We start from the raw sequence: 23749 nt of genomic DNA, 5'->3' as shown, positions 1-23749 counted from the left end.
GCATTCCATAACCAACACTGCGCTCCACACTCTCTCGAATAGAAGATCAGCAATACGCCATCATCAGTGATAATAGCTTTAACACAAAACAACATCTATGCATTCTTATTATGCAAGCAGCTTACCACCTGAAGCTATAGAGCTTCATGTGGAGCCGGTAATGTGTACGCATAGCTAAGAAAGTAGCCTTTAGAACCATGTGGCCCAGAGGTCAAGGAGCCCATCTCCTGTTCACAAGTCCACCCCCTGGACCCCTGGACAGTATGTCACAGGGACTTGCCCCAGTCCAAACCTCCACGCTGAATGCCAAGCAGGGGGGCATCGCAATTTTTATAGTTTTTGGTATGTCTTGGACTGAACGCCCGACCTTCCAACCTTGGATACTTTAACCACAAGACCACCGAGCTGGTATGCTGGGTATGTGTATCATAAACTGTTACTCAACGGTTACTCAACAAACCCAGGAATTATTTAGGAATGAATCCAAGAAAATGCCATAGAACCTGTATCAAAAGAAAAAACAAAACGCTCCCACATATGTTCTTTATTGCACTGTGCTGTGACGTTTCAGGCTTCAAAGTCTGAATCATCATGAGTGTGTTTTCTTTTGTTTAGTTGTCTTTAGAACAGATTTTCGCAATTCAAGGGTTCGGATGTATCAGGCATTTCTTGCACCAACATCTCTCATGAACAGAAACATGTGATGCATGGAATGCCATCCGTGTCTACGTCACAGGACATCTCCTCACATACCGAACAAGGATTCTCTTGAGAAGCTGCTGGTCTCCCTCGGTGTAGCCCGGCCAGTCCTTCTGAATATCCTTAAACAAAGAGTCCTTCAATGTGAAGGTGTTGTCTCGCGCACTCAGGATAGCCACCTGGAACATCAGAAACACAATAACACTTAACGGGTCGTCCCAGAGTGGGCCAGTATGCTTTTCCTTTAAATGTTCTCCCAATTTAGTTGTTTATATTCCAATTCCTCCATGTAGTCTCTGTCACTGCTGGTGTTGGAGAGGGTGTAGAGTAGACAATCATGTGTTTCCTCCGTTATATGTGCCATGGCTTACCGATTGAGTGTGACAGAGCTACACCCAACTTCCCACCTGTGAACACATCCAATTGAGTTTATTGGAACAAAAGGCCGGAAAAACCTTACCCCTTTACCACCCCATATGCTTTTTAATTCCCTGCCAATGACCCGTTTTGACGCATGTATTTTGAAGGCCCAAGTATGTATTCTGATGTAGTTTGTGTTTTTAGCTTTGCGAATATGCAGCGACGGCTCTATGATAGTCAACAGTCGGGCGTGCGATCGTAGTGAACATTAATATTCTGTGACTACTTAAAAGGTACGGAAATACAAAAAATTATAATTTGGCAGTGGGTGGCAATTTAGGCATTTCTCACTCGGCGCCGGGATCGCATTTTGTTGTGTTTGCGTTCTATACGCGCTCATAGCTTTCCAGTTGCGGTGCGATGAAAAAAAAGAAAAAAAAGAAACGAAATTAAGTGAAAATTCCGCAGTTTTTAGAATCGTAATATCTCGGATTCTTATTTTTGGCTCAAAACAAGCTTGATTTACACCTCATTTCTCAGTCTAAACGATAATGATCCCTGGTTACAAAATGTATATTTTGGGTGAATTAAATAACAAGTGCGGAACCCGTTACATAGCGCTAATTCACTTCCTGGGTCTCGGTTACAGAGTGAAACCGCTTTCAAACTAAGAGTCTGGCCGTATTAAATGACCCTTTTCAGACACCAGATGGGGGTGTTGGCGGTAAATGAGTTAATCTGGCAGTGAATGAGTTCAGACATTAAATTCAGGATAATGGGTTAAGGGGAAACGTCTGTGTTAGGGGTTATGCTATGGCCACTTTCGCTCACAGAAAACAATCGGTTTTTGGGGGGGGGGGGGGTGAGTGACAGAAGAGTGTGAGTGACACCTGTTGCAGATGGCTGTCCAGCTGATTCTTGTCCGTCTGCGAGAGGCCTTCTTTCTGCAGTCTGACGATGAGCTCAGGCTTCCTGTATGGCTTGAGGGCCAGCACGTGTGTGAGGCGCTCTCGGAGTGGCCTCTGTTGCTGCACGCCGCTCTTTTTGAGCGTGCTGCTGGAGATGATGACCGGCCGGGACGTCCTCCTTGACGGGGCGATGTCCGAGAGGCCGGGAGCCGGTTTCCGGATTTGAACCTTCTTCCCTGGTGTTCAGAAATGAACCCATTTAGGACTGAGACCAGATTCTACAAGTCTTCTAAATCCTGACAGATTTCTGGAAAAACCTATATTTCTATAATATGTTGTTCCAGGGACCTCCCACTCCCAGAAGCAAAGATTTGAGTTAAAAATGTTTGCTGTGAAAGAATATTATATTCAAAGATTTGTTTTTTCAAAAAACATATATACTATTTTTCAACAGCTGAAGGTTAAAATAATGGTTAAAGTTGGTTAAACGCTAAAGCGACACAGATGCGTTCCCGTCCTAAATGGGTTAAGTAATGTTAATATGTTTAATGTTATGTTAACATTGCCTGGTGGGGGCTGGGAAAATCTGCACATGAGGTAAATGTGAGGTAAAAAATCTTTAAAGTGTGAGAACAGAACACTGTAGCACTAAACAAGAAGCTGCAGATGAACACACAATAAGAAGAGGGTTTGATCAAGTCATCTCATGGGCATTTTGCTTATTTGGTATGGCTTAAATGGCAAATGGACATGAGGACTATGCCGTCTTTAGAGTCACCACAGTGCACTACAGAACAGATTTAGAAGGTATTTGCAGAATTGGCCTCAGGGTAAAAATACAAAAACATTTAAATGTTGAGATATGAGGTTTCTGGCCGGCAGATTCACTATATTTGGGTTTTAAAGGAATTGTCAAAACTTCCCAATTCTAATGACACACAGCAAGCCTTGGTCCCATGCAAGTCTGCATCCGAGCAGACTTGAGAAAGTGTATATCAGTGTTTCCTCAAAATTCAGACAAAAAAAGATGAATGAATCAGACTACCAACTTGGAAAGTTTGGAAAATTCCTTTACACCCAAAAATATGGGTGTAAACAGCTTAGTGAATCGGGCCCAGTCATATTTTTAGCCCGGCCCACAGTGAGTGCAGTCACCTGGGGAGCCAGGCCAAGAGAGACACACAAACCATCTGGGTACAGACAGCCAAAGTGGTATTAACGCACACAAGGCCCTATTTTGCATTATGGCTTAATACCTGGTGGCTTGGCCAATGCCGTTTAGCCACTCAAAACAGCCAAATAGCATTAGCCACACCTCCAGGTCTTAAGTTAAGTCATAAGACCTGGTACTTAACCCTAGAACACTAAACTTAACTTTTGTCAAACCAGCACTAAACCCGGATATCGTTGCTGCTGTCGGAAGGAAACCTCCCAAAATCAAACCCTTTTTGATTTCTTTTGCATAAAATCAGTGCTATTGAACACCCTTTACGCCTGTGTTGTGAAAGTAATAAAAACGCTTTGGACAAAACCTCGTAACTCCATTGGACCCTGAAACTGTCGAGCCGATTGGATAGTCTGAATGGGAATCTAATACCGTGACACACAAGGTAGAGTTTAGCCATATTTCTATTCTCTTCTTGTCCTCATGTCCCTTTGTTTCTAACCTCCCTTTAATGTCCATTTTACACAGAGTCAATCTAATCATCAGCTATGTAGAAGATGAAATAGAATTACATTCATCTTTTGGTTTTCATCCATGCATAATATTCACTGCAAGTGGGTGAGTGAATGAATGTGAGTCCGTCTGGTTTCCTGAGGGACCGACACATGATTATGTGGTCCTGTCCGTGCCAGGAGAGCACGGTGCCTTCTTACCTACATATCTTCCCCCAGGTTTGATGACGATGGCACCCCTGCTGCGTGTCTCCTCCTCAACCAGGGCCATGCTTTGCCTGGCCTTCTGGTAGGAGTCATCTGTGGCACACACTGTGATCTTGTCCTGGATCCCGGCCAGGCAGTCCAGCTGAATGCCGCCCTCACTAGGAGAATACAGAGGACAGTGTTGACAGCAAAAGAGTGAGGTAGACTAGACTGAATGATAATAGCAGACAGCTTTAGAGAAACAAGACTGTTTTTACAGGATTTTCAGGATAGGAGGTCACAGGTCAAAAGCTGTCTTTTCATATACTTATTTTTAGATATTGCTTTCTCAATGAGCCCAGGATGGAGCATTGGCAAATTCAAACTTCTAATTTGTCATAATCCACTAATAACAAACACCCTAGGGCAATGCCACTATTATTGTTTTTTTATCAACTGTGGATTCCCACATCCCGAAATGACCGAATCACTGACCCCAGTCCTCCCCCTTTGATTCCCCTCCGCTTTGATGAGGGTTTGGCACCCAATGAGACGGCGCTGGCAGTCATCCTGCCTAGCTGAGCTCCGTCATAGGGTTTACATTGGAATTAGGGGGCCGATTAGCGTCCAGACAGAGATGTGAATGAACTCCAACTGACCTTATTAGTAGGCATATTTTGGGGACAAGTGTTAGGAGACTTGACCTTTGCAGATGCAGAGGTAAACTCCTCTGTCTCACGTCTTCCTAGCCCTCCATTTCAGCACAGATGGCGGTCCGATACATTTAACCGTGTCAGCGTTTTTTCTCATGGTAAAATCGGAATCCGGTGGGGCAGAAAGTGGGCAGAAATTGCTTTAGCTACCGAGCTCAACCTCTCCATTTACTGGCTGCCAGCTGGAGCCAAAGTCCCCAGACTGTTCACCGGGAATGTCTCTTCTCACATCCTAACTATGACTATGAGGCCTACATTCCAACAATTCCTCAGTAAGCAAGCACACTGTGCTACATATGCTACAATGTCTCAACATTACTCACGGAAAACAAAAGACTAGTAAGGTCATGACCCCTTGATACAATCAACAGGAACCGGAGAGTGTGCAGAGAGCATAGATATAGAAACCTAGATACCCCATTCGCCGCTGCAGTTCGGAGCGAGCTGCACCGCGGCCGCCATATTTGGGGATTTTTTTTTGGGGATATTTGCCTTATCCCTGATGAAAACTAAATCAATTTCGTCAACAATTAAAAACTAGACTGAAATGTTTACGGAGAAGGAATCCAGTTGAACTCGGGTGTTGCGATCTGAAACTAGCCGATCTACAAGCTCACAATGTTGTTGAGCTTGTAGAACAGAGCAGGAAATGTAAAATCTGCCATTACGACGCCATCAAGGCCCACTAACGTCGACTAAAATCGTATGATATTTAGTCGACTAAAACTACACTCTGTCGAGGTGCCAACTTGTGTAATTGGCACACACACACACACACACACACACACACACACACACACAAGAAGTTTAAATTAACACTGCTCACCTGGTTATGTACTGCTGTATGCAGTCGAAGCTGCCCTGGGGGTTGTCTCTACCCACATTGGACAGGTAGAACGTAAAGGTTCGCAGCTCATTGGGACTTTCCGACCGCGGTATTGAGATTTTCTGTTGGGAGATAAAAACAGAGGGGGGACATTAGAAGGAAGAAGGAAATATAATGATGGCATATCCATTTACACCACCACAGGGAGTGCAGTGTCCGGTGTAGAGTCCGTCAATTGCCGGTTGTCCAGAACCAGCACAAAAGCCTCTCCGGATCCGGACAATTGATCACCCCTAGATCTCCATATGGAGCTGGCCTGTTCTGACATCACAGTAATGTTCCGACACCTGCATACTCCATATTTGGGCATAAATGGGATACAAACTAGCATTTCCAACTTGCATCGTTCCAAGTAGGCCAGTGCCCAACTGGCACCGCTCTAGTATGCTAAATATGCCTACCGGTAATATGCTATATTATAAGGTGCTATATATGCCATATTAAAAACTGAACTTTGAATTTACTCCATGGTGTCTACTGCCAAACAAACGTTACTTTACTGCTGACTCTACATGTCTTGATCTCTTGCGCTCTCATTAAGTCAGATTCACATCAAAGTGTAATATCAAACTCTGTCTGTAATGTAATAACAAAGTTTGTCTCTGTCTTAACAAATTGTTTTCACTATCACAGAAGTACCAATGTCATCTTGTACTCTAATCCAAATATTGCAAACTAATGTTGACAATAGAGAGAACTAAGATTATAAACCACCAAATCAAATTACAAGCAGACATATAGATACAAGAAATTCACTTACAGAATCCACAAATCTGAAATTAGAAACAGGCATAGTATATGGACCCCATACAGATGTTTCTGCTTTCTTTCATAAAGTTTTAGATGCACTGCTATCCAACTTCTCAAATTCTACATCATAATAATTGGAAATGACTTCAATACAGTTGCACTGGCACTGTACAGAAACAGCAAAGCAGTACATGAGAAATATACGATACATCCCGATTCCTGATATTAAAACACTTATGTTATGTTAACGTGTGGGGGTCCCTCTACTGTACCGTAGTAGTGTACTGTCACTGTACTGGCACACCTGAAATCACCATATATACAGTTAATATGTGCGTGTGTGCATTAGGTTGCGCACAGGTGGTGAAAAACAACCAATGCTGTTTTCGTGCTCAGACGCACCCACCCAGCCAGCCCGGCATCCACCCACCCATACACAGCTCCGTAAGGGAGTGGTTGTACCACTCAAAAACAGGAACCAAAAAAGCACTCACGTTGTGTCCTTTTAGGATTCTCGTTTTATTTTTCGTTTTCCCCCAGCAGGCAACAAACAGATAGATGGACGTTTCGGCCGTGAGGCCTTCTTCAACTCTAAATCTATTTAGAGTTGAAGAAGGCCACACGGCCGAAACGTCCTAAAAGGACACAACGTGAGTGCTGGTATTTATTCTCACAGTGTATATCCTCCTGAACCGTACATCCGTTACACCATTACGTGGAATTATTCAACTGAGTGCTTGCTCTCGCTTTCTTCTTTAAAATATTTTTAACACAACCATCGTACGACAAATACATTACAAGGTAATCAATAGAGCACATACAGTATCACCTAGCATAAGATGTATAAGATTCAAATAAGATGAGATTCAGAAGTGCCTCCAACACATCGCTCTGCTCAGCCAACTCAAGGCTTTTGGCAATAAGTCATTAACAGAATGTCTCTTATGAGCAGTCACATTCAACCATCCATACCTTCTCGACCTGCGTAGGAGGTTCGCTTGGAATATTGCAATATTTTGTTTGACTTGATATTCATACTAGATCAACCAGAGCTTCCCTTTATGGCTTATTTGTCAATATTTATGTGAATATTAAGGTCTAAAACCTGCTAGCAACAGATGGCAACTTAGTACATCCGTCCAACACATTACACCCACAGAATGCTAATATCATGCAGCAATAAAGCTATGTTATTCTTATTTGGAATCCGGTAGATTTTTCTGAGTTTCCACAATGCAAATAAAAGCATCAACCTGTCCTGTATGCATGCATGAGACAAACGATATAGTTTGGATACATGGTAAAGATGTGTTTCACACTTTGTATAGTTTAATCTAGTGTAAAAGGCCTTGCTATAATGTTACAGAAAACTTTGGAATTTTAGGCAAAAACTTTAATCATAGACATTTGTTTCCCCAGTGTTTACTGGTGTCTACCGGTACTTGTTGGAACAATCACAGCCTTCACAGGGCTCTCCTTCTTGGCATCAGCAGCACTGGAAACTCCACAGAATACAGCGAGCTAGAATCGTATTTACTTTTGCCTAGCTCTAGCTTATCTCCGATTGCACTCCCCTGACACCACCAATACCCTTATGGACAGCCAGGAGTTCTGCAGTATTTCAGAAGAATCATACACAGCCAGCCCACATAATTACAGTTCTCCCACATCACAGGTGTCGCTTGAGAAAATGAAGGGAGCGGATACTACCCACTGCCATTCAGAGCCGGTACCATAGGCTGCAAATAATTATTGAGGGGCGCTAGCCTCTCCTATAAACAACTACAGTATTTAGTGTTTGTGTTGTCTGAACAAACTAAAAATGCCATTGACAATGAATGGAGACTTTACGTCATCTGAGCAAATCGGCAGGGTTTATCGGTGGGAACCCTTGGCCAATAAGAGACCACCATTCTTGATGATGATGCACAATGATTAGAGGGCCCCTCACTTCACACGGGTGTGATATTATGAATTAAGCACAACCAGGCTTCATACTGTGGGACAGCTGTTGTGCTGCAAGAGTTAACATTTTGGTGCAGTGAAAACAAACAGTACCAGTGTCTTCTTTAAGTGTACCATTTTGCTGATGAGTTAGTGAGATACCGGATGAAACAGAAAATCATAGATTATTAGAATACAAATACAACTTAAAAATATATAATAAAATCACTTAGGTCAAGCACAAGCACTGGGTGCAAGGCAAGCAGGACCCATCTCAAGACAGTAAATAAAAGGCCGGTAAAGGGGCTGGTTGGGGGGCGGCTAGGCTACCGTCTGCTCTGGATTCAGAATGCCTCTCTCAGCCCAAGACTTGTGGATCACTCTCTCTGACCTGGGTTCACAAAGGCTTGATAGAGTTACTGGCGAGATGCTGTTCAGGAGCCTGAGCCCAGGTCTCCTCGACTATCTCATTCCCCCATGACCCGCAAGGCAAAACCTATAAACCCAGATGAGAGGCTGGCCCTGTGACACACGGCTCTTTCCTGCCCAGTGCCCACTGTGACTGACACGCTGAGAGGCTCAGCTCTGTTTACCCAAGGTACCAACATGTGTGAAGCCTGCAGGTGGCCAACTATAAATAAACAGTGTCCCCTGGTGCTCTGTCTCTCTCTCTCTCTCTCTCTCTCTCTAGCACGCGCGCTCTACGCTATGTGAGACGCTCTGCTCCAGTAGAACATAATGCTCCAGGCCTCAGCTGCAGTCATACATACATGCAGCTCAGAATCAACATGACATTTCAGTCATTTGACCCAGCGTTCCCATCTAGCGTGACTTACAAATACATACAAGATAAGAGGGGCTATATTCCAATGTACATACACTCATACAGTGCACAGGATTTCAGACCATCCGAGCAAATACACAGTATGACTGGTGAAAAAGTGTTTTTTTAATGCACTGAACATCGGTATCAGTTGATTTTTAAACCACTTTCAAACCGAATTTGGGCATGTCATTAAAATTGGCTAACCACTGCCCCCCGTCACTATGACCATAATACACCATTTTCAAATGGTGGTCCACGGACCACTGGTGGTTTGTGGAGGTATTGCATGTGGTCCCTGATTATGCATTCACGAATGTAGGAAAAGTGTGAAGATTGTTTTTGGCAATACTTGTGTTTACACAGACACCAAAAGCTGGTCATAGGATCCGCCTATGACTAACTAATGTTAGCCCATATCCTCACCAAACACAACAGTTCAGGTTCATACTTTGTCGGGTGGTGGTCCCTGTTTCACAATCAGTTGAAAACCATTCATACACATACAGTGTAGAACAGTTCTCTATGAGTCAGACAACCATATAGAGTTCCCACTGCAGCTACACCCAAATATGCTATGTGTCATGCTGACTGTGACAGCATCAGACTCAAACAAATCAAGGATCCATATACATTTGGGAACAACTAACTTGGAACTCCAGTCTTTGGGGTTACTAATATGAGTCAGATACGCATTGTCTAGAACCGATCTGAAGCTAGGCTTCTAGCGTGAGATGTGTTACCAAACAGCAACGGTAGTGGCCAATGGTAGTGTGCCCCATAAAGGCATCACTGGAAAATGATGGTGTGACTGTAGTCACTGTACAGACCAACATGAGGACAATACAAATCATGATACAGCAGCTGGACCATTTGTAATGTAGGAGCAGCAAATCCTACATCCTCTGCCTCATTTCTGTTGCACTACGGAGTGGTTTAAGTGTACACAATAACGCTGGCCAATTGTATTGCTGTTTTATTCATTTGAGAGAGAGAGAGAGCGAGAGAGCGAGAGAGCGAGAGAGCGAGAGAGAGAGAGAGAGAGAGAGAGAGAGAGTGGGGGGGGGGGGGGGGAGGGGGGAGAGGGGGGAGAGGGGGGAGAGAGAGGGGGGGAGAGAGAGAGACACAGAGAGAGACACAGAGAGAGACACACAGAGAGAGAGAGAGACAGACAGAGATAGAGACAGAGACAGACAGATGAAGCAACAGAGGCACAGAGAGAGAGAGAGACGGAGACAGAGACACAGAGAGAGACAGACAGACAGACAGACAGACAGACAGACAGAGAGACAGACAGAGAGAGAGAGACAGAGACACAGAGAGACAGAGACAGAGACAGAGAGAGAGAGAGAGAGATATTCACAGGCAGATGAAGCAACAGAGGCACAGGGCAGTGCCAGTGACTCAGTCGACTGGCTGACTCACTTTGAAGAGGATGGTGAGAGTCAGAGGGGGGCTGGTCTGTGGGCTCAGGCCATGTTTACCAGCAGGTTGTAGAGTGTTGACATCACTCAGTGTGGCGTGTCACCTTGTTCTTATTCACAACTACACTCACTGTGTCACTTTGTACTTATTCAGACAAATAGAACAGTCCGTTTGAAGAGAAAATGTATGCTCAATGCTCAAATGTAGCTCAAGAATCGACCCGAGCTAATTAGTAGTGAGCCGTTTTCATGATGATGAATCATTATTTCTGTAGATTTTGATCAAATTGCCCTTCCTTGCTATTCTGCAACAAGGGCTGGAGTGATTATAGCTAAAATACAGTGGGAAAAGTCCTGAGAGCTTATTGAATAAAATTTAGCATCAACTGAAAAATGTTCTATTTTTGTCAGTTTATGATGAAAAAGTATGAGTTCGAAGATGTGACAAGAAGATGTCACAAGAAGATGTGACAAGACGGCTCATCTCCAACATGACGGATGTAGTTCAACCAAGCAAAGAGCAGAGAGAGAGAGAGAGATGAGGTTTTATATTCATTAACTTCTATTTGTCATGTTGAGCTCAGAGAGGAGCATCACAGCACCATGAGAACTTTAACAAAAGTAGCATGATGGAAACAGGAATTTTGTTGAACCCATTTTGGGCGGGAACCCCTTTTGGTGTTAAAACATTTATAATTTAACTATTGAAAAATAGCAGATCTACAAGCTCATAGCGCGCCACCGAGTGGCACGCTACAAGCTTGTAGGTCTGCTAATTTTTTTAAATCGTGAAAATATTTCAGAAAACTGGAGGATTTAGAAGATTATTTTTTAATTTTGAGGTCAGGCCTAAATGGGTTAAGAGCATGTTAATGTTCTGAAAGGTAGAACAGACCCCAAGGCTTCAATTCAGCTAAAAGGTCCTGCTGGGAAAATGCAAAGAGGGCCCTCCAAGCAGCAGACTGTTCTGTCCTGTGACTCCACAAGGCTGTCTACGCTGAGACGTCACGCCAAAGTGCTTTTAACCAAACCACTGTCTCCCCTATGTAAAAGGACAAAAATAATCTCCCACATAAAAATGTGTGACACTTGGTAGAGGCAGGGCCGTGCGTGGCACACTGGCACAGTGTCTGACTGTCTGAACAGGTACTGTATGTATCCAAGTTTTTTTTGAGGACAACATTTATCCTTCCTGCAGCTGTTGTGAAGAAAGAAACAGGCTAAATGAACAGCAGTAAAAGAAAAAAAAGACGGCAGTCTTCTGAGCAGAGGTAGTTAATTCAGATGACAAAAAACTAAACAAAAAACAGAAGGGACCAGGCTGCAGTGCCCCCGCTCCACTTATCCACAACCCTCATTATGACAAATTCTCCAAGTGGATTCTAACAGGCTGTCCAACGCGGCCCTGCTTGGCTGTGCTCGGAGCCCTCCTCATCCCCTCATTCTGCATGGTATCCTACAAACAATGCTTCTTTTCAAGCCCATGGCCGGGGGAGAGGACTAGGGCACTCGCCACAGCTCCTCTAGTCCCCTCTGTAAACGCCATAGTTAATGAAACATGAAGAGAGGGAGAGGAACAGAGAGAAAGAGTGAGAGACTCAATATTTGAACACTAGTAGCTCATTAGTAAAACCACAGAATTGCCGTGTGGGGGAGTATTTGGGTTGAACAGTACCAGACAAATGCAGTGGGCAAAATGTAAAGAGCACCGAAGTCCTGACGTCACTGTCAGTAGAGGGCGCCAGTCCACAGGTTCGTGTACTTTTTATTTGCATTGAAATCCCTATGGGGGGGTTTTAGATCTCTTCATATAAGAACTGTGTTTGGAAAAAAGATCATCCCGGCCTTTTCACTCATATGGATATGAAGCATCTACTGAAGGTGGAAATGTACAAATATACCCAAGGAGTAACACAATAAGCGCTAGAAACGAGTCAAACAACCCAGAGACTACATTTCCGGGTAGGCGGGGTGGCTGCAGCTGCCCGTCGCACAACAGAAACTGACATGTTAATTACGATTTTGTTTAATTGATATTTAATGTTTCGTGGTTACTACGAGTCGAGTCACTGCCAGCTGAGCTTATGTCAACGAGGAATCTCAGGAACGCAATGTGTTGACAGCTGGGCGTGACGTATATTAGCAGCGACATTGCTTTCATACCCTTGTAGTGTCAAGGCTTTTGCGGCCACATTAATTCAATTTTCTCCAGAAACTGGCTGTATCAAATATGAATGGACATCATAAACGACGCACAGTCACCCCCTGACAGAAAGGCCAGGATGATCGGTTTATTTTTCAAACACAGTTCTTATATGAAGCGACCTAAAATCCCCCTATGGGGACTTCAATGCAAATAAAAAAAATCACACCTGTGTGAAGTGAGTGGTGCAACTCTGTGTGAGGGTCCCCGGGGGGTCCCCGGAAGTTCCAGACCCACAGGATCACGGCCAGGGTGCCGCCCCATGTCCGAAATGGTAGAGAAATTACCCATGTGGGGGTCCCACCCACCCACACACAGCTCCGTAAGGGAGTGGTTGCACCACTCAAATACATGAAATGTGGACTGGCGCCCTATATAAAAAAAAGAAAAACATTCATCATCAGCCTATCCTGTTAGTTTCCCACCATTTGGCAGCTTAGCTATGATCACCTAAGGGAGATTTGTACGGTACATTATTCTTTCCATTTCCTTTGAATTCAACTTTTGAAAGACTTCCAACGACATTTTTTAGTTTGACAGGATGCAAGGAAAACAAATTGATGCGTTTGTTGGGTGTTAAGGCTGCTTGCCTTAAGGTGCTTGGATGCTGTCCAATTATCCTGCGTATAGACTTGTTCCGATGGCAATGGAATCGAATTGTATATCACTGAATCATAACTGTATATCACTGATTGAATGCAAGTGCCGATTGGCATTTCCTATACAGAAATAAAGCAGATTATAACCCATAATCAGAACTAAGATGTTATGTATACTGAATCTGCAGTCCCTACTGTGTATTTCCCTAAATACTAAGAGCAGCATTTCCTCCATGGCAACGAGGGCAGATACATTGACTAAATTCACTTTTTCATAGATCTGACACTGCTCTGTGCTCCATACAAGTAGTCAAGTTCTGGATGTTGTGAATTGTGACAAAGATAAGACGATAATGTTAAACACTACGTGACACATACAGTCCAGTCAGTTTAGACTTTTAAAATGGAGCCGTTGTTTGAATAAATATAATTGATCGTTTTAATGTTTCACCGTTTGGCTTCTGGGTAAAACCCATAATATTCCTAAATACAAGGTTACGTTTTACTTTGGCAATTAGTCCATGCTGGCATTGATTTCACTGACCTCTGTGCTGTGATGCAACTCCCCCATAAAAGATTATTTACTCAAATAATGGTCTCTCAATAACAGATCAGCTCTAAATCTCATATAAATCTCTCCATCTCTGCAAGCTGCATGTCCAACTGCGTCTCAAAACACATGCTTGCCCATCCACAACCCCTATTACCATAATTTCGCTAACACTTGAGCATGGTAAATCTTTACAGTACTGTATATGATATATACCCCTCTTGTCTTGCTCTGAACTAAAAAGCTTGCTTCAGTCAATACAACATAATGTATTATTAAACGCTTCAAACAACCAGTAAGAATAGCAGCCTTTCCACCATCTGATCGCTTTTTAAGCCGTCTTTTTAATGGGACACAGTGCATTCCCACTACTAGACCTGTACGTGCCCGTCGGCCATCGGCCTACACTACTAGACCTGTATGTGCCCGTCGGCCATCGGCCTACAGTACTTGACCTGTACGTGCCCGTCGGCCACCGGCCTACACTACTAGACCTGTACGTGCCCGTCGGCCATCGGCCTACACTACTAGACCTGTATGTGCCCGTCGGCCACCGGCCTACAGTACTTGGGAACGATGCAACTTGGGAACCTAATGATACGCGTTGTCATAGCATCCATTTTAACTTTCTGTCTGTGTCCCACATGGAGAACTCTCTGTCTGTCTGCCTGTGTGTGAAGAGTGCAAACAGACTGTGAAAAGTGGACTGGTTAAGTAATCAATTGGCAGGTGTGGGGTTGCCATGGCAATCAATTGGCTGAGGCAGAGGCTGGAAATTGCACAGGTGAGGGGATTTAGGCTGATTAGGCCCACTGGCAGAGCCTGACCAGAGCCTTTTGTAGTGGTTCTGGAGAACCGACTCGATACCGGGCACTGCACGAACGGTTCTTGAGTTACATGCATTACAACCGTGCACACACGCACACAGAGACATGGCACATTTATAGTAGGATGATGCACATCAAATAAACATTAGTCAGTAAATGCTGAGGAAATTATAATAATTAAAAGGCATGTATTTTCTTTCACAGTCATCCGGCTATGAGGTTATTAGACTAATCCAATCACACATAAGGTTTATAAACCTGAGAGCGGTCCCAAGAGAACACAAGGCCATATCTGGTATCAAGTATAGTCTACACATGAAGTGCAAAAAGGAAAAGCATAATCATTGGCGAGTTCGCCACTATGCAGAAGAAACAAGACTGCAGTGTACTGCACTGCACTGCACTGCACTGCACCTTTCTTGATATTATCTAAAAATAAATTATCAGACGGATAGCAAAAGAAAATGCATCAGTGTGCCTGGAGGACACAACCCACGGGACACACCTTCCATGGGACTAGTCCCATGGAAGGTGTGTCCCATGTTAACACCCAACAAGTCCAACTGGGTGACGTGACGCTCCAACTAAAATGAGAGAATTGGGATTGGACACGCTGCAAATATGTAGTAGTAAAGTAGTAAGCAGGGCAGGCGTAGTCCTGGCTCTGCCAGTACTTTAGCATGCTGCTGCCAAGAGGGCAGCAGGGCTCAAAACTCACTTTTAGCAATTGGTAGCACTGGTGCTACCAATTTCAAAATGAAGGAGCACCACAAAAACATTAGGAGCACCCACAAACCTTTAAGGAACACCAATATGTAATCTATTTCTTACATTCATAAAAAGAATATAACACACCACTACGCAATATGCTAGAGCCAGAATATAATATGTAGTGTCCAGACTGTCCATACATCTCTTCAAAGAGACTGAGGTATACTATTTATATTATATCTTTAGGTTGCACAGATTAAAATTCGGACGCATTTGTGACCAAAATGAGCGCAATTTTGAGCCCTGCAGGCTCAAATGAGTGTCAAATGAGTGGAGAAACAAGTGTACAACAAAGCATGGAATGCATACAATGTTGTTCTACACAACATAAAAACCTTACAAGAAATGTAATTTCAATGCCACGCCTAGAGTGTGTTGTACACTGCAGTATGAGTGACTTGTACAGGCTAATACTGCAGTAAATGACAGATCATAGATCTCTGCCATGCCTGTGTTTCTTAGACAGGACAATGTCTGCCAACATTCAGAGATGTAGATTCTGAATGCAGACACAGGGGGAGGGGGGGGGGGGGGGGGGTCAAACTAATTTCAGGTTGCAGACTCGATTAGTCAAAATGAAAATGTTTGTCTGTGTGTGCGGGTACGAAAGCTTCCATCGCTGAAAGGCACAAATGCTGTCAATAGTATTTGGTCAGTGGCACACTGGCACATTTATATAGCTCCTTTATCCAATACGCTTTGCAATGTACATTACATGCACATACACCGACAGCACCAGCAACCATGCAAGGCATACTGTACATGGGAGCAGTTTAGAGTACTTTTCAGTACACTTCGACATGCACCAGGGTTTGAACCGGTAACCATCTCTTACTTAATCAGTGGCCTCTTAAGTCAGGGCCTTTACTAGCTTTAGGCAATTATATGGTGAGCATCTTATCTATGCATTCTATGTCAGTGAGCATTTATTTGCATGGTGCATTTAATATTATAATCAGAAGCCTAATGGTCTACACATTTCCTGAAACAATGTGGTCATTGGCTCACAGCACTATTGATTTTGTACCAAAGAATAATTTCATATGATAAAATGATTAATGCCCATATTCTGCCCCACTCAGGGGCGGCCTTAAGAACAGGGAGGCCCTGTTCATGACGTCATCATTTTAATAATTATTATTTTATTTTTTCAGTGTGTATTATCGGACCAGAGCATGAACAGCATGAACAGCATACAGCACAGCCAAGTAGAAAAATAAACAAAAGCAGCTTGATTAAACAATTTTACTTTGTCTTGAAATTACTGTAAGGTATAACTGGGAGGCAGCATATGCTATACGTTACTTCTTATAGAGAAGGCAATATATGAGACTAATACGTTTAGTTTCCAGAAAGGTCTCAGATTTTCTCCTTCAGTACACGGCACTCAGGGGTGAGACGATATAAGTGGGGCGCTCGTGGATGCGGTAGGTGGTTACCTGCTTCTTGAATTGTTTTTGATACACAATGGCAGCTTAGCCAGTGGGGCAGCATCAAGGGGAGAGAAAGCTGCTGACACACATAACTGGATGTGAATATAAACCAATATACTGTATATGTGCTAGGCCAAGTGGGGAGACAGTTTTCAGACTTTTCACCTGTGTGTATTCTTCTGTCTGCTGCTATTATCGCTAACTATTACCAAATATACCAACCAGCATCACATTTCCTGTGCATGCTATAAGCAGGCCAATTAATTACATTTAATATATTTGGAAGTGGAGCTACGTAGCTGGAACTGAGCTGACCAAGCAACTAGTAGGCACCTCAGAAATACTATATTTCAGTATACATAGTTATCTGGTGAGACGGAGAAGAGAACTGCGTGAGGGCTGAGGAGGAGACTTGTTAAGCAAGTGTAAGAGTATTTATCGTTTTTTTATCTTTACACTTTTCATTGGATATTCATGGCTCCTTCATCATACACGACAGAATCTGAGTGAGTTTATACAAATTGCAATTAAGTGTGAAAACTGTCGGGGCAGAACAGCAGGGACCACCCCAAAAGATTTGCAGCATGCACACTGGGAACATCCCAATCCCTCCACCTTTGATCTAGTCAAGACCTAGCTCGTTATGTGCATGTAAAAATAAAATATACATACAGTAATGTTAAGTCACATTGGGTGACATTTATAAATATCACTACACTGGTCTCTTTCACACAGCTAAGGCCGCGGCTCCACCAGGTGTGTTGCGTCACAACGTCAAGTTGACGTCCAGCCGCCTCCATTGCGGGCTTTTGGAAAACGGTGTGTCAGCGACATTCATAGATTTATTATGGGTAAAAGTATCTACATTGTATGTGGTTTTAAAAGTACATTTACGTTTGTATGACAATACAATTTCTGCTATGTGGAAAAGGCATTGCTAGACATAAATTGAAACAATAGAAGTTACTGCTAGGATTGTTGGGACATCTATAGCCACCATTGTGTTGTGAATCACGTGAATGAATAGCCAATATTAGAAAGGCACGTAAGCCTACGCTAAACGGGTCGGCGGTCATTATCGAGAAATAAACCCCTGACAGCTAGGATGTCTAAAACACAGAGACGAAGTCGAGGTGTTTAATCATCCTGAAGGAATTTCATTTCTCGATAGGCCCAATGACCGCCGACCCGTTTATTATCCTTCTTATTACATAAATGAATACATTGATCCAAAACAAAACAACAAAACGAGGTATTTCCTCACAGCAATGAATGTATTCCATGAGTGTTGCGCTGACCATCAACATGGTCGCTTCCAAAAACAAGTTAGTGTTGATCAAATCATACTATAATTAAGCCAATGTCTGTCTGTCTGAATGAATGAATGTGTGTCACTGTAACTGCCGTAGCTCCTCACTGCCTGCACCAATCGCTCCCACTTTTCACACAGGCATTGACCATAATAATATGGAGGTCTTAACGAAGCCCTTTTTCCAATCTAACATGCGGGGGGGGGGGGGGGGGGCAATATCTCACAACGGGTAAGGGCTAGTAGAATCAATTTTCGATAACTGCATCGTCTAGTTCTCACTTCGAATGTTTTCAAATACATTCTTGAGAGCAAAGTTTAGATGTAAATCACATTGTGTGTGATGCCAATCAGAATCAAGTATTCAACCAAGATGTATACATTTAATTATACAATGCGATTGCGTTTATCATATTTTATACATGACTGGACCGTCACCGGCGGTGTGACGGCTTCAAAGAATTAACTGGGGCAAATTTTGATAGTTTATAGTTTGACACCACTGGGTTAGAATGTAAAGCAATTATGGATTAGGATGCAATTTAACAGTCCCCTGTTAAACCTTGTGTGTCTGTCCACAGTCCACACTCCACATCAGAAGGAACTCCCAATGTTCATATTTGGACTCTTTTGCATAGGTGTCTATTTGAATAGGTGTCTGTTTCCATGCTGACATACATATGGCCAGTGGTGAAACAGAAAATCCCCCTATTAGTGTTGAGTTAATTTGAAAGAACCACAACTAGGTTTGTTTTTGTTCTCCGCATTTGACCCATCTCTTGGAGCGGTGAGCCGCAGCGTGCACTGCGCTCGGGAATCATTAGTCGATTCCTGTTAGGCCTATATCCACACCACAACAAACAAAATAGGAAATCTTAGATACATTATTCCTAAAAGAATGTAAATTTTTGTTACCCAAACAAATATTTAGATCAAGCTTATAACTAGTTTGGCAGTTTAAATAGACAATCCTGCTTGTCCACTGTCTGATGCAAACAATCGCTATACTTAAATATAAGCAGAGAAACCAACTAGAAGTACCCCGTCCCCTTGGTTGAGACGATACACAATACAAATAGTGTTTAGATGTGAGCTCCTTACAGAAGTGGACAAGCAGCGCCCTGCCACGTGCGTGCATGCCCTGTGTGTGCGCATGTGAGCACTCCACTCTGTCTGGTAGGATAACTCCAGGCCAGTAGAGCTGTGTGTCCTCTTCCAGATCTGTGCAGATGTAATTGCAGTCACGGACATGGCTGCCAGAACGAGAGGAAATCTAATCCAGTCAGTGGTCGCTGCAGCAGATAAAAACTAGTAGGACTCACTTGGTCTGCCAGGCTTAAGGCCTATACGTCTGTTTGTGCACACATGCGCGCGAGTCTGTGTGCGTGCGACGTGTGTGTGTGTACCGTATGTTAATATAAATATATATCTTATTATATTAAAGTTGGCTTAAGGGAGGACCGGCCAGCAGGCCACGTCGTCACACTCATGTCACTATGACTCAGCCATTGTGACACGAGAGGCTTGTCTAACCTTATGTGTCGTAACAGAGAGAGGTTACTCTGTTTGCACCTTTATTTATTGAATGACATTTGCACAGCATTGACACTTTAGATTTTTGCACGGCACTTTAATTTTGTTTAATATTAAGTGTGATGTGTGTAATATTGTTGAGTTTGAAATGCTTAACAGTACTGGGTGTGTGTGTGTGTGTGTGTGTGTGTGTGTCAGTAGATTGGGCTGGACCATAGTCATAAGCGGGTTTGGATGTGCTTTTGCCATTTATTTTGCTATTTATGTTGTAGTATAGTGTGAAAATGGATAAAGATTCATTATTGTTCTTAAGAGTGTGATATGATATGGCTTCATGTATTTATTGTATGTTTTAGAGTTTGAATATACCCCTTTCCTGTGAATGGAGCAGTCCAAGCTCATTAGTTGCAGCTTGGTATAAAAGCCTGCAGGTTGTTATATGGGGAGAAGGGTGGAAGGCTGGACAGACACTTTAAGTGACGCTGACGCCATATTGTTCAGATTTACGCTGAGGAAGGCCTCCGGGTGGAAACGGCCGTATGTTGCTTGCTGTGGGGGGAAATTGAAAAATAAACAAGAATCCTATTGGATATAACGTGAGTGCCGGTATTCATTTCTATGGACTGCATCTACCTGAACCATGCAACCGTCACTCTATTACTTTGAACTACTCAACTGAGTGCTTGTTTCTCCTCCTTTCTTCAAGAACTCTATACCATGCCTCTGTACTGTTTCCAGGCCATAGAGTATAATAAGAAGGATAGAGACTGAACCGGCGCGATAGCACACACACACACACACACACACACACACACACACACACACACACACACACACACACACACACACACACACACACACACACACACACACACACACACACACACACACACACACACACACGGTGCAGATAGCAGACCTAGAAGCTCACAATGCGTTGTGCTGAGTGTAGATCTGATAATTCTAGCACTGCCCCTACCTACTTGCGATTGGCTGAATTCAGGAAGGGGGCCACCCGTGCTCAATCACACTGGTCGTCACACCAAGGCAGAACTGTCAATCAAAGAGTCTACTGGCTAATCACAGCATGCCCTCGTCGGACGTCGAGTGAAACTACATTTCTCTTTGGGAACTCCAGATCATGAAGATGCAGTAGTCTACATTGACAATCTTCAATGGTAAGAAGAACATATAAAACGATGACTTACACACAAGTGTAATCAGGGAGGGTAACCAGCCATGCGGAAACATTGTAGGACATTTGCGTGTCATTGTAACAAGTGTCTTGTGTCGGGTGCGAGACACAGGTCCATTTGGTTACATTTGTACACTCAGTTAAATTAAAGGGGTTATAACAAGTGATATTTTTCCATGAAACAAACAAACTTAACTGTGTACTATTAACAAGACCGATGTGTGTCTGTGTAAAAGTTAATGACCGCGCACTGCACAGTGCACAAGCAGACAGGCACGGGCAACACTGGGTATGGAGCTGACCAAAGCATCATTCACTGCTAGTTCCCACAAAGCCCTTTCAGACAAGAGTCAAATTCCAATACCCAAAATCTCAGCCACGTCACTCTAGCATGGTGGTGTTACGGTGAAATTGGTGACCTGCTGAAATATGTGACAATCGTGTAGTAAGTAGACAATCACATGTCAGCGTCCAAATGTAAATCGTTTCAGTTTGTTTACTAGCAGAGTTCAACCAAGCAGCATTTAGGCCACGTAATTAAAGACTTCCATGTAAGTTGTGTGAAGTCTACAAAATGATCACATATTTTGGCAGGTCACCAATTTCACCGTAACACTGCCATGCTGGAGTGATCGAGTGTGTGAGCTAGTGGCCAAGATTTTGGTTATTGTAATTTGGCTAAAGATGGAGTGTCGTGTCACCAGCACGACTGAGCAGGGAGGGACACAGAGAATCTTGGGTAATTTGGGTAACGGTACTCATTTGCATTTTAGTCTAATAAAGTATTCGATCAATCAAATAGCTCTGCACAATAACATTTTCAAATTGAAAGCATTTCTTCTCACTAATTTCTCATGATTTCTAATCTACTTTGCGTCAATGACACTATGCTGACAAAGAGAAGGCGACAGACAGAAAACAATGACCTTACCCCTTGGTTTCCAGTAAATCGAATCAACGGCTGTGACGACAGGCCCTGGAAGAGAAGAATAAGACCATTACTATTTTATTTACACAAAGATATTTGAACACTTTGTTTGGATTGAATAAATGCCATGGAAAGGATTCTTGGTTAGCCCTTGGCTAAACTACTTTAAAACAACAACAGATATGCATAAAAGCAGCAGTTTACCTGCTCAAGCTTCAGTTATGATTTGTGCCGAGACTAAACCACAGCATATTATTTCTCTAGGTTTATATCTTAGCTTATGTGTGCATTACTGTAGTTTATGACTTTACAATGGGTCAAATCAATCCACCCAGCATCTCTTTTTCTCATGGGAAAGCAGACACGCTCCTTTTACTGTGCCTAATATTGTTACAATAAGAACAGTCAGACAAGAGGAAAACCACAGGGTAAATCATATCACATTTGATCACATAGCAATTACTACACTATATGTACACAGGACCCATAAGGGTAACTTTTACAATCTTCCTAGATGAATTCATCTTGTACCTCTTTAATATTGAAAGCCTAGCGAGGAATATCTGAAATTTACATTAGCGTAACTCAAAGTCTGCAGAGATCGATTGCCTTATTTTAGAGCTCCCATGATACAGTTGGAGCGGCCAAGACCACTGCTAAGATCCATTGCTCCACCAAGATAGGTTGGTCTCCCTTTCAGATCCCTGACCCTTGCCTTCCTTTCACCCATTAAATTATCGCCTACATAGTGCTATGGGACAGAAATGCAAAGAAACCAATAAGTTGTCTTCCCAGCATAGGCCAGTTATCACATTACCTACTCCTGTATAGGCTGGCACAGAGCAAGACAGAAGACAGACTCTGTATAAATCCATAGAAAAACACAGTTACTGGGCAGTAAATGCGTGTGTTGGTGCACAGCCATCCAACCCAAAACGTGGCACTCGCAGTGCTGACATTTTTAAAATATTTTTAGCCGTTAGTAGCTCCCAGATGAGACTCACATACTGCAAGTCTGGCCGACTTGTGAGGGACCACAGAACAATACGGTCAATAGGAATACGGCCAACTTTCTGTGGTCTCTGCATGGTCATGGCCTGGGGCAAGGCCTCAAAGCATGGACCTTTTTATTCCGTTTTCTGACACAGAACAGCACTGACATATTGCATAATGTGCAGGTGGTAAACGTGTATACAAAAAAAGGTCAGAATATCCACAGAAATAAGATATCATCCAAGTAAATAAATATTATTCACATCATCATCATCGAGTCAACATAACACTGCTTCTCATTTGCTTGTCAACTATAAACAAATATTGCGTGTGTGTGTGTGTGTGTGTGTGTGTGTGTGTGTGTGTGTGTGTGTGTGTGTGTGTGTGTGTGTGTGTGTCATATATGCTGTGCCTGGTGCACCTATATGAAAACATTAAAGCTCTATCATGTCATTTTTAACTGTATACAATACTTTTGTCCAAACTGTATGGCTTTTTAATGAAGAAATAAAAAAAATCCTAAATGGAAAAAAGTAATTGAGAAAAGTAATGTCAGTCACCAGAACCAGGGGTAAGAAAACTTCAATATTAGTAGACTAGAGTAGACTAGAGTGAAGTTACAATGGGTAGGGGGTCTGCTAATGTATGCTAAAATGAATGTAAATAGTCAAATAATTCAATAAATATTGAACTAAGCAACTTAAAAAATGTCTGTGGTGCATACAAAAGCCAGAGTGGTAACATTACCACAGTATTTTAAAGTGGGGAGAATAAAATGTAAAAGTTAACTGCATCTACTGTGTGAGAGCAAGGCAAACAACTCAAAATATTACATACTGTAATGGAACAGAATCAATTCTATGTCCATTTTCAGGCTGTATCAATCAATAGCTAAACTTGAAAAGGTGCAAGAGAGATACTGTAATTAGTTGGCAGTAGGTTTGTACATGCATGCACACTCTGTCCAGCCAAAACGACCAATGAATATGTCTAGACAACCTAACTATATCATTAAGTGTTTCCTCTTAGGGCTGCAAC

General features: G+C 42.9%; 1 protein-coding gene across 1 annotated transcript in view; it reads right to left on the bottom strand.

The window, feature by feature from the left end:
- ell (elongation factor RNA polymerase II) overlaps window positions 1–23749 on the bottom strand; it is a 46126-nt gene that overhangs the window by 10216 nt on the left and 12161 nt on the right. Inside the window, exons 2-6 of the mRNA XM_083767169.1 lie at window positions 21722–21766; window positions 5370–5491; window positions 3846–4009; window positions 1950–2203; window positions 754–878 (exon numbers count right to left, since the gene is read on the bottom strand). Of these exons, the coding sequence (XP_083623295.1) occupies window positions 754–878; window positions 1950–2203; window positions 3846–4009; window positions 5370–5491; window positions 21722–21766 (710 nt within the window). The remainder of the gene's footprint in view (window positions 1–753; window positions 879–1949; window positions 2204–3845; window positions 4010–5369; window positions 5492–21721; window positions 21767–23749) is intronic.

This window comes from Protomyctophum parallelum (assembly GCF_964188405.1).
Source record: "Protomyctophum parallelum genome assembly, chromosome: 6".
NCBI classification, from domain to species: Eukaryota; Metazoa; Chordata; class Actinopteri; order Myctophiformes; family Myctophidae; genus Protomyctophum; species Protomyctophum parallelum.
This window is presented reverse-complemented; position numbering and strand designations above follow the sequence as displayed.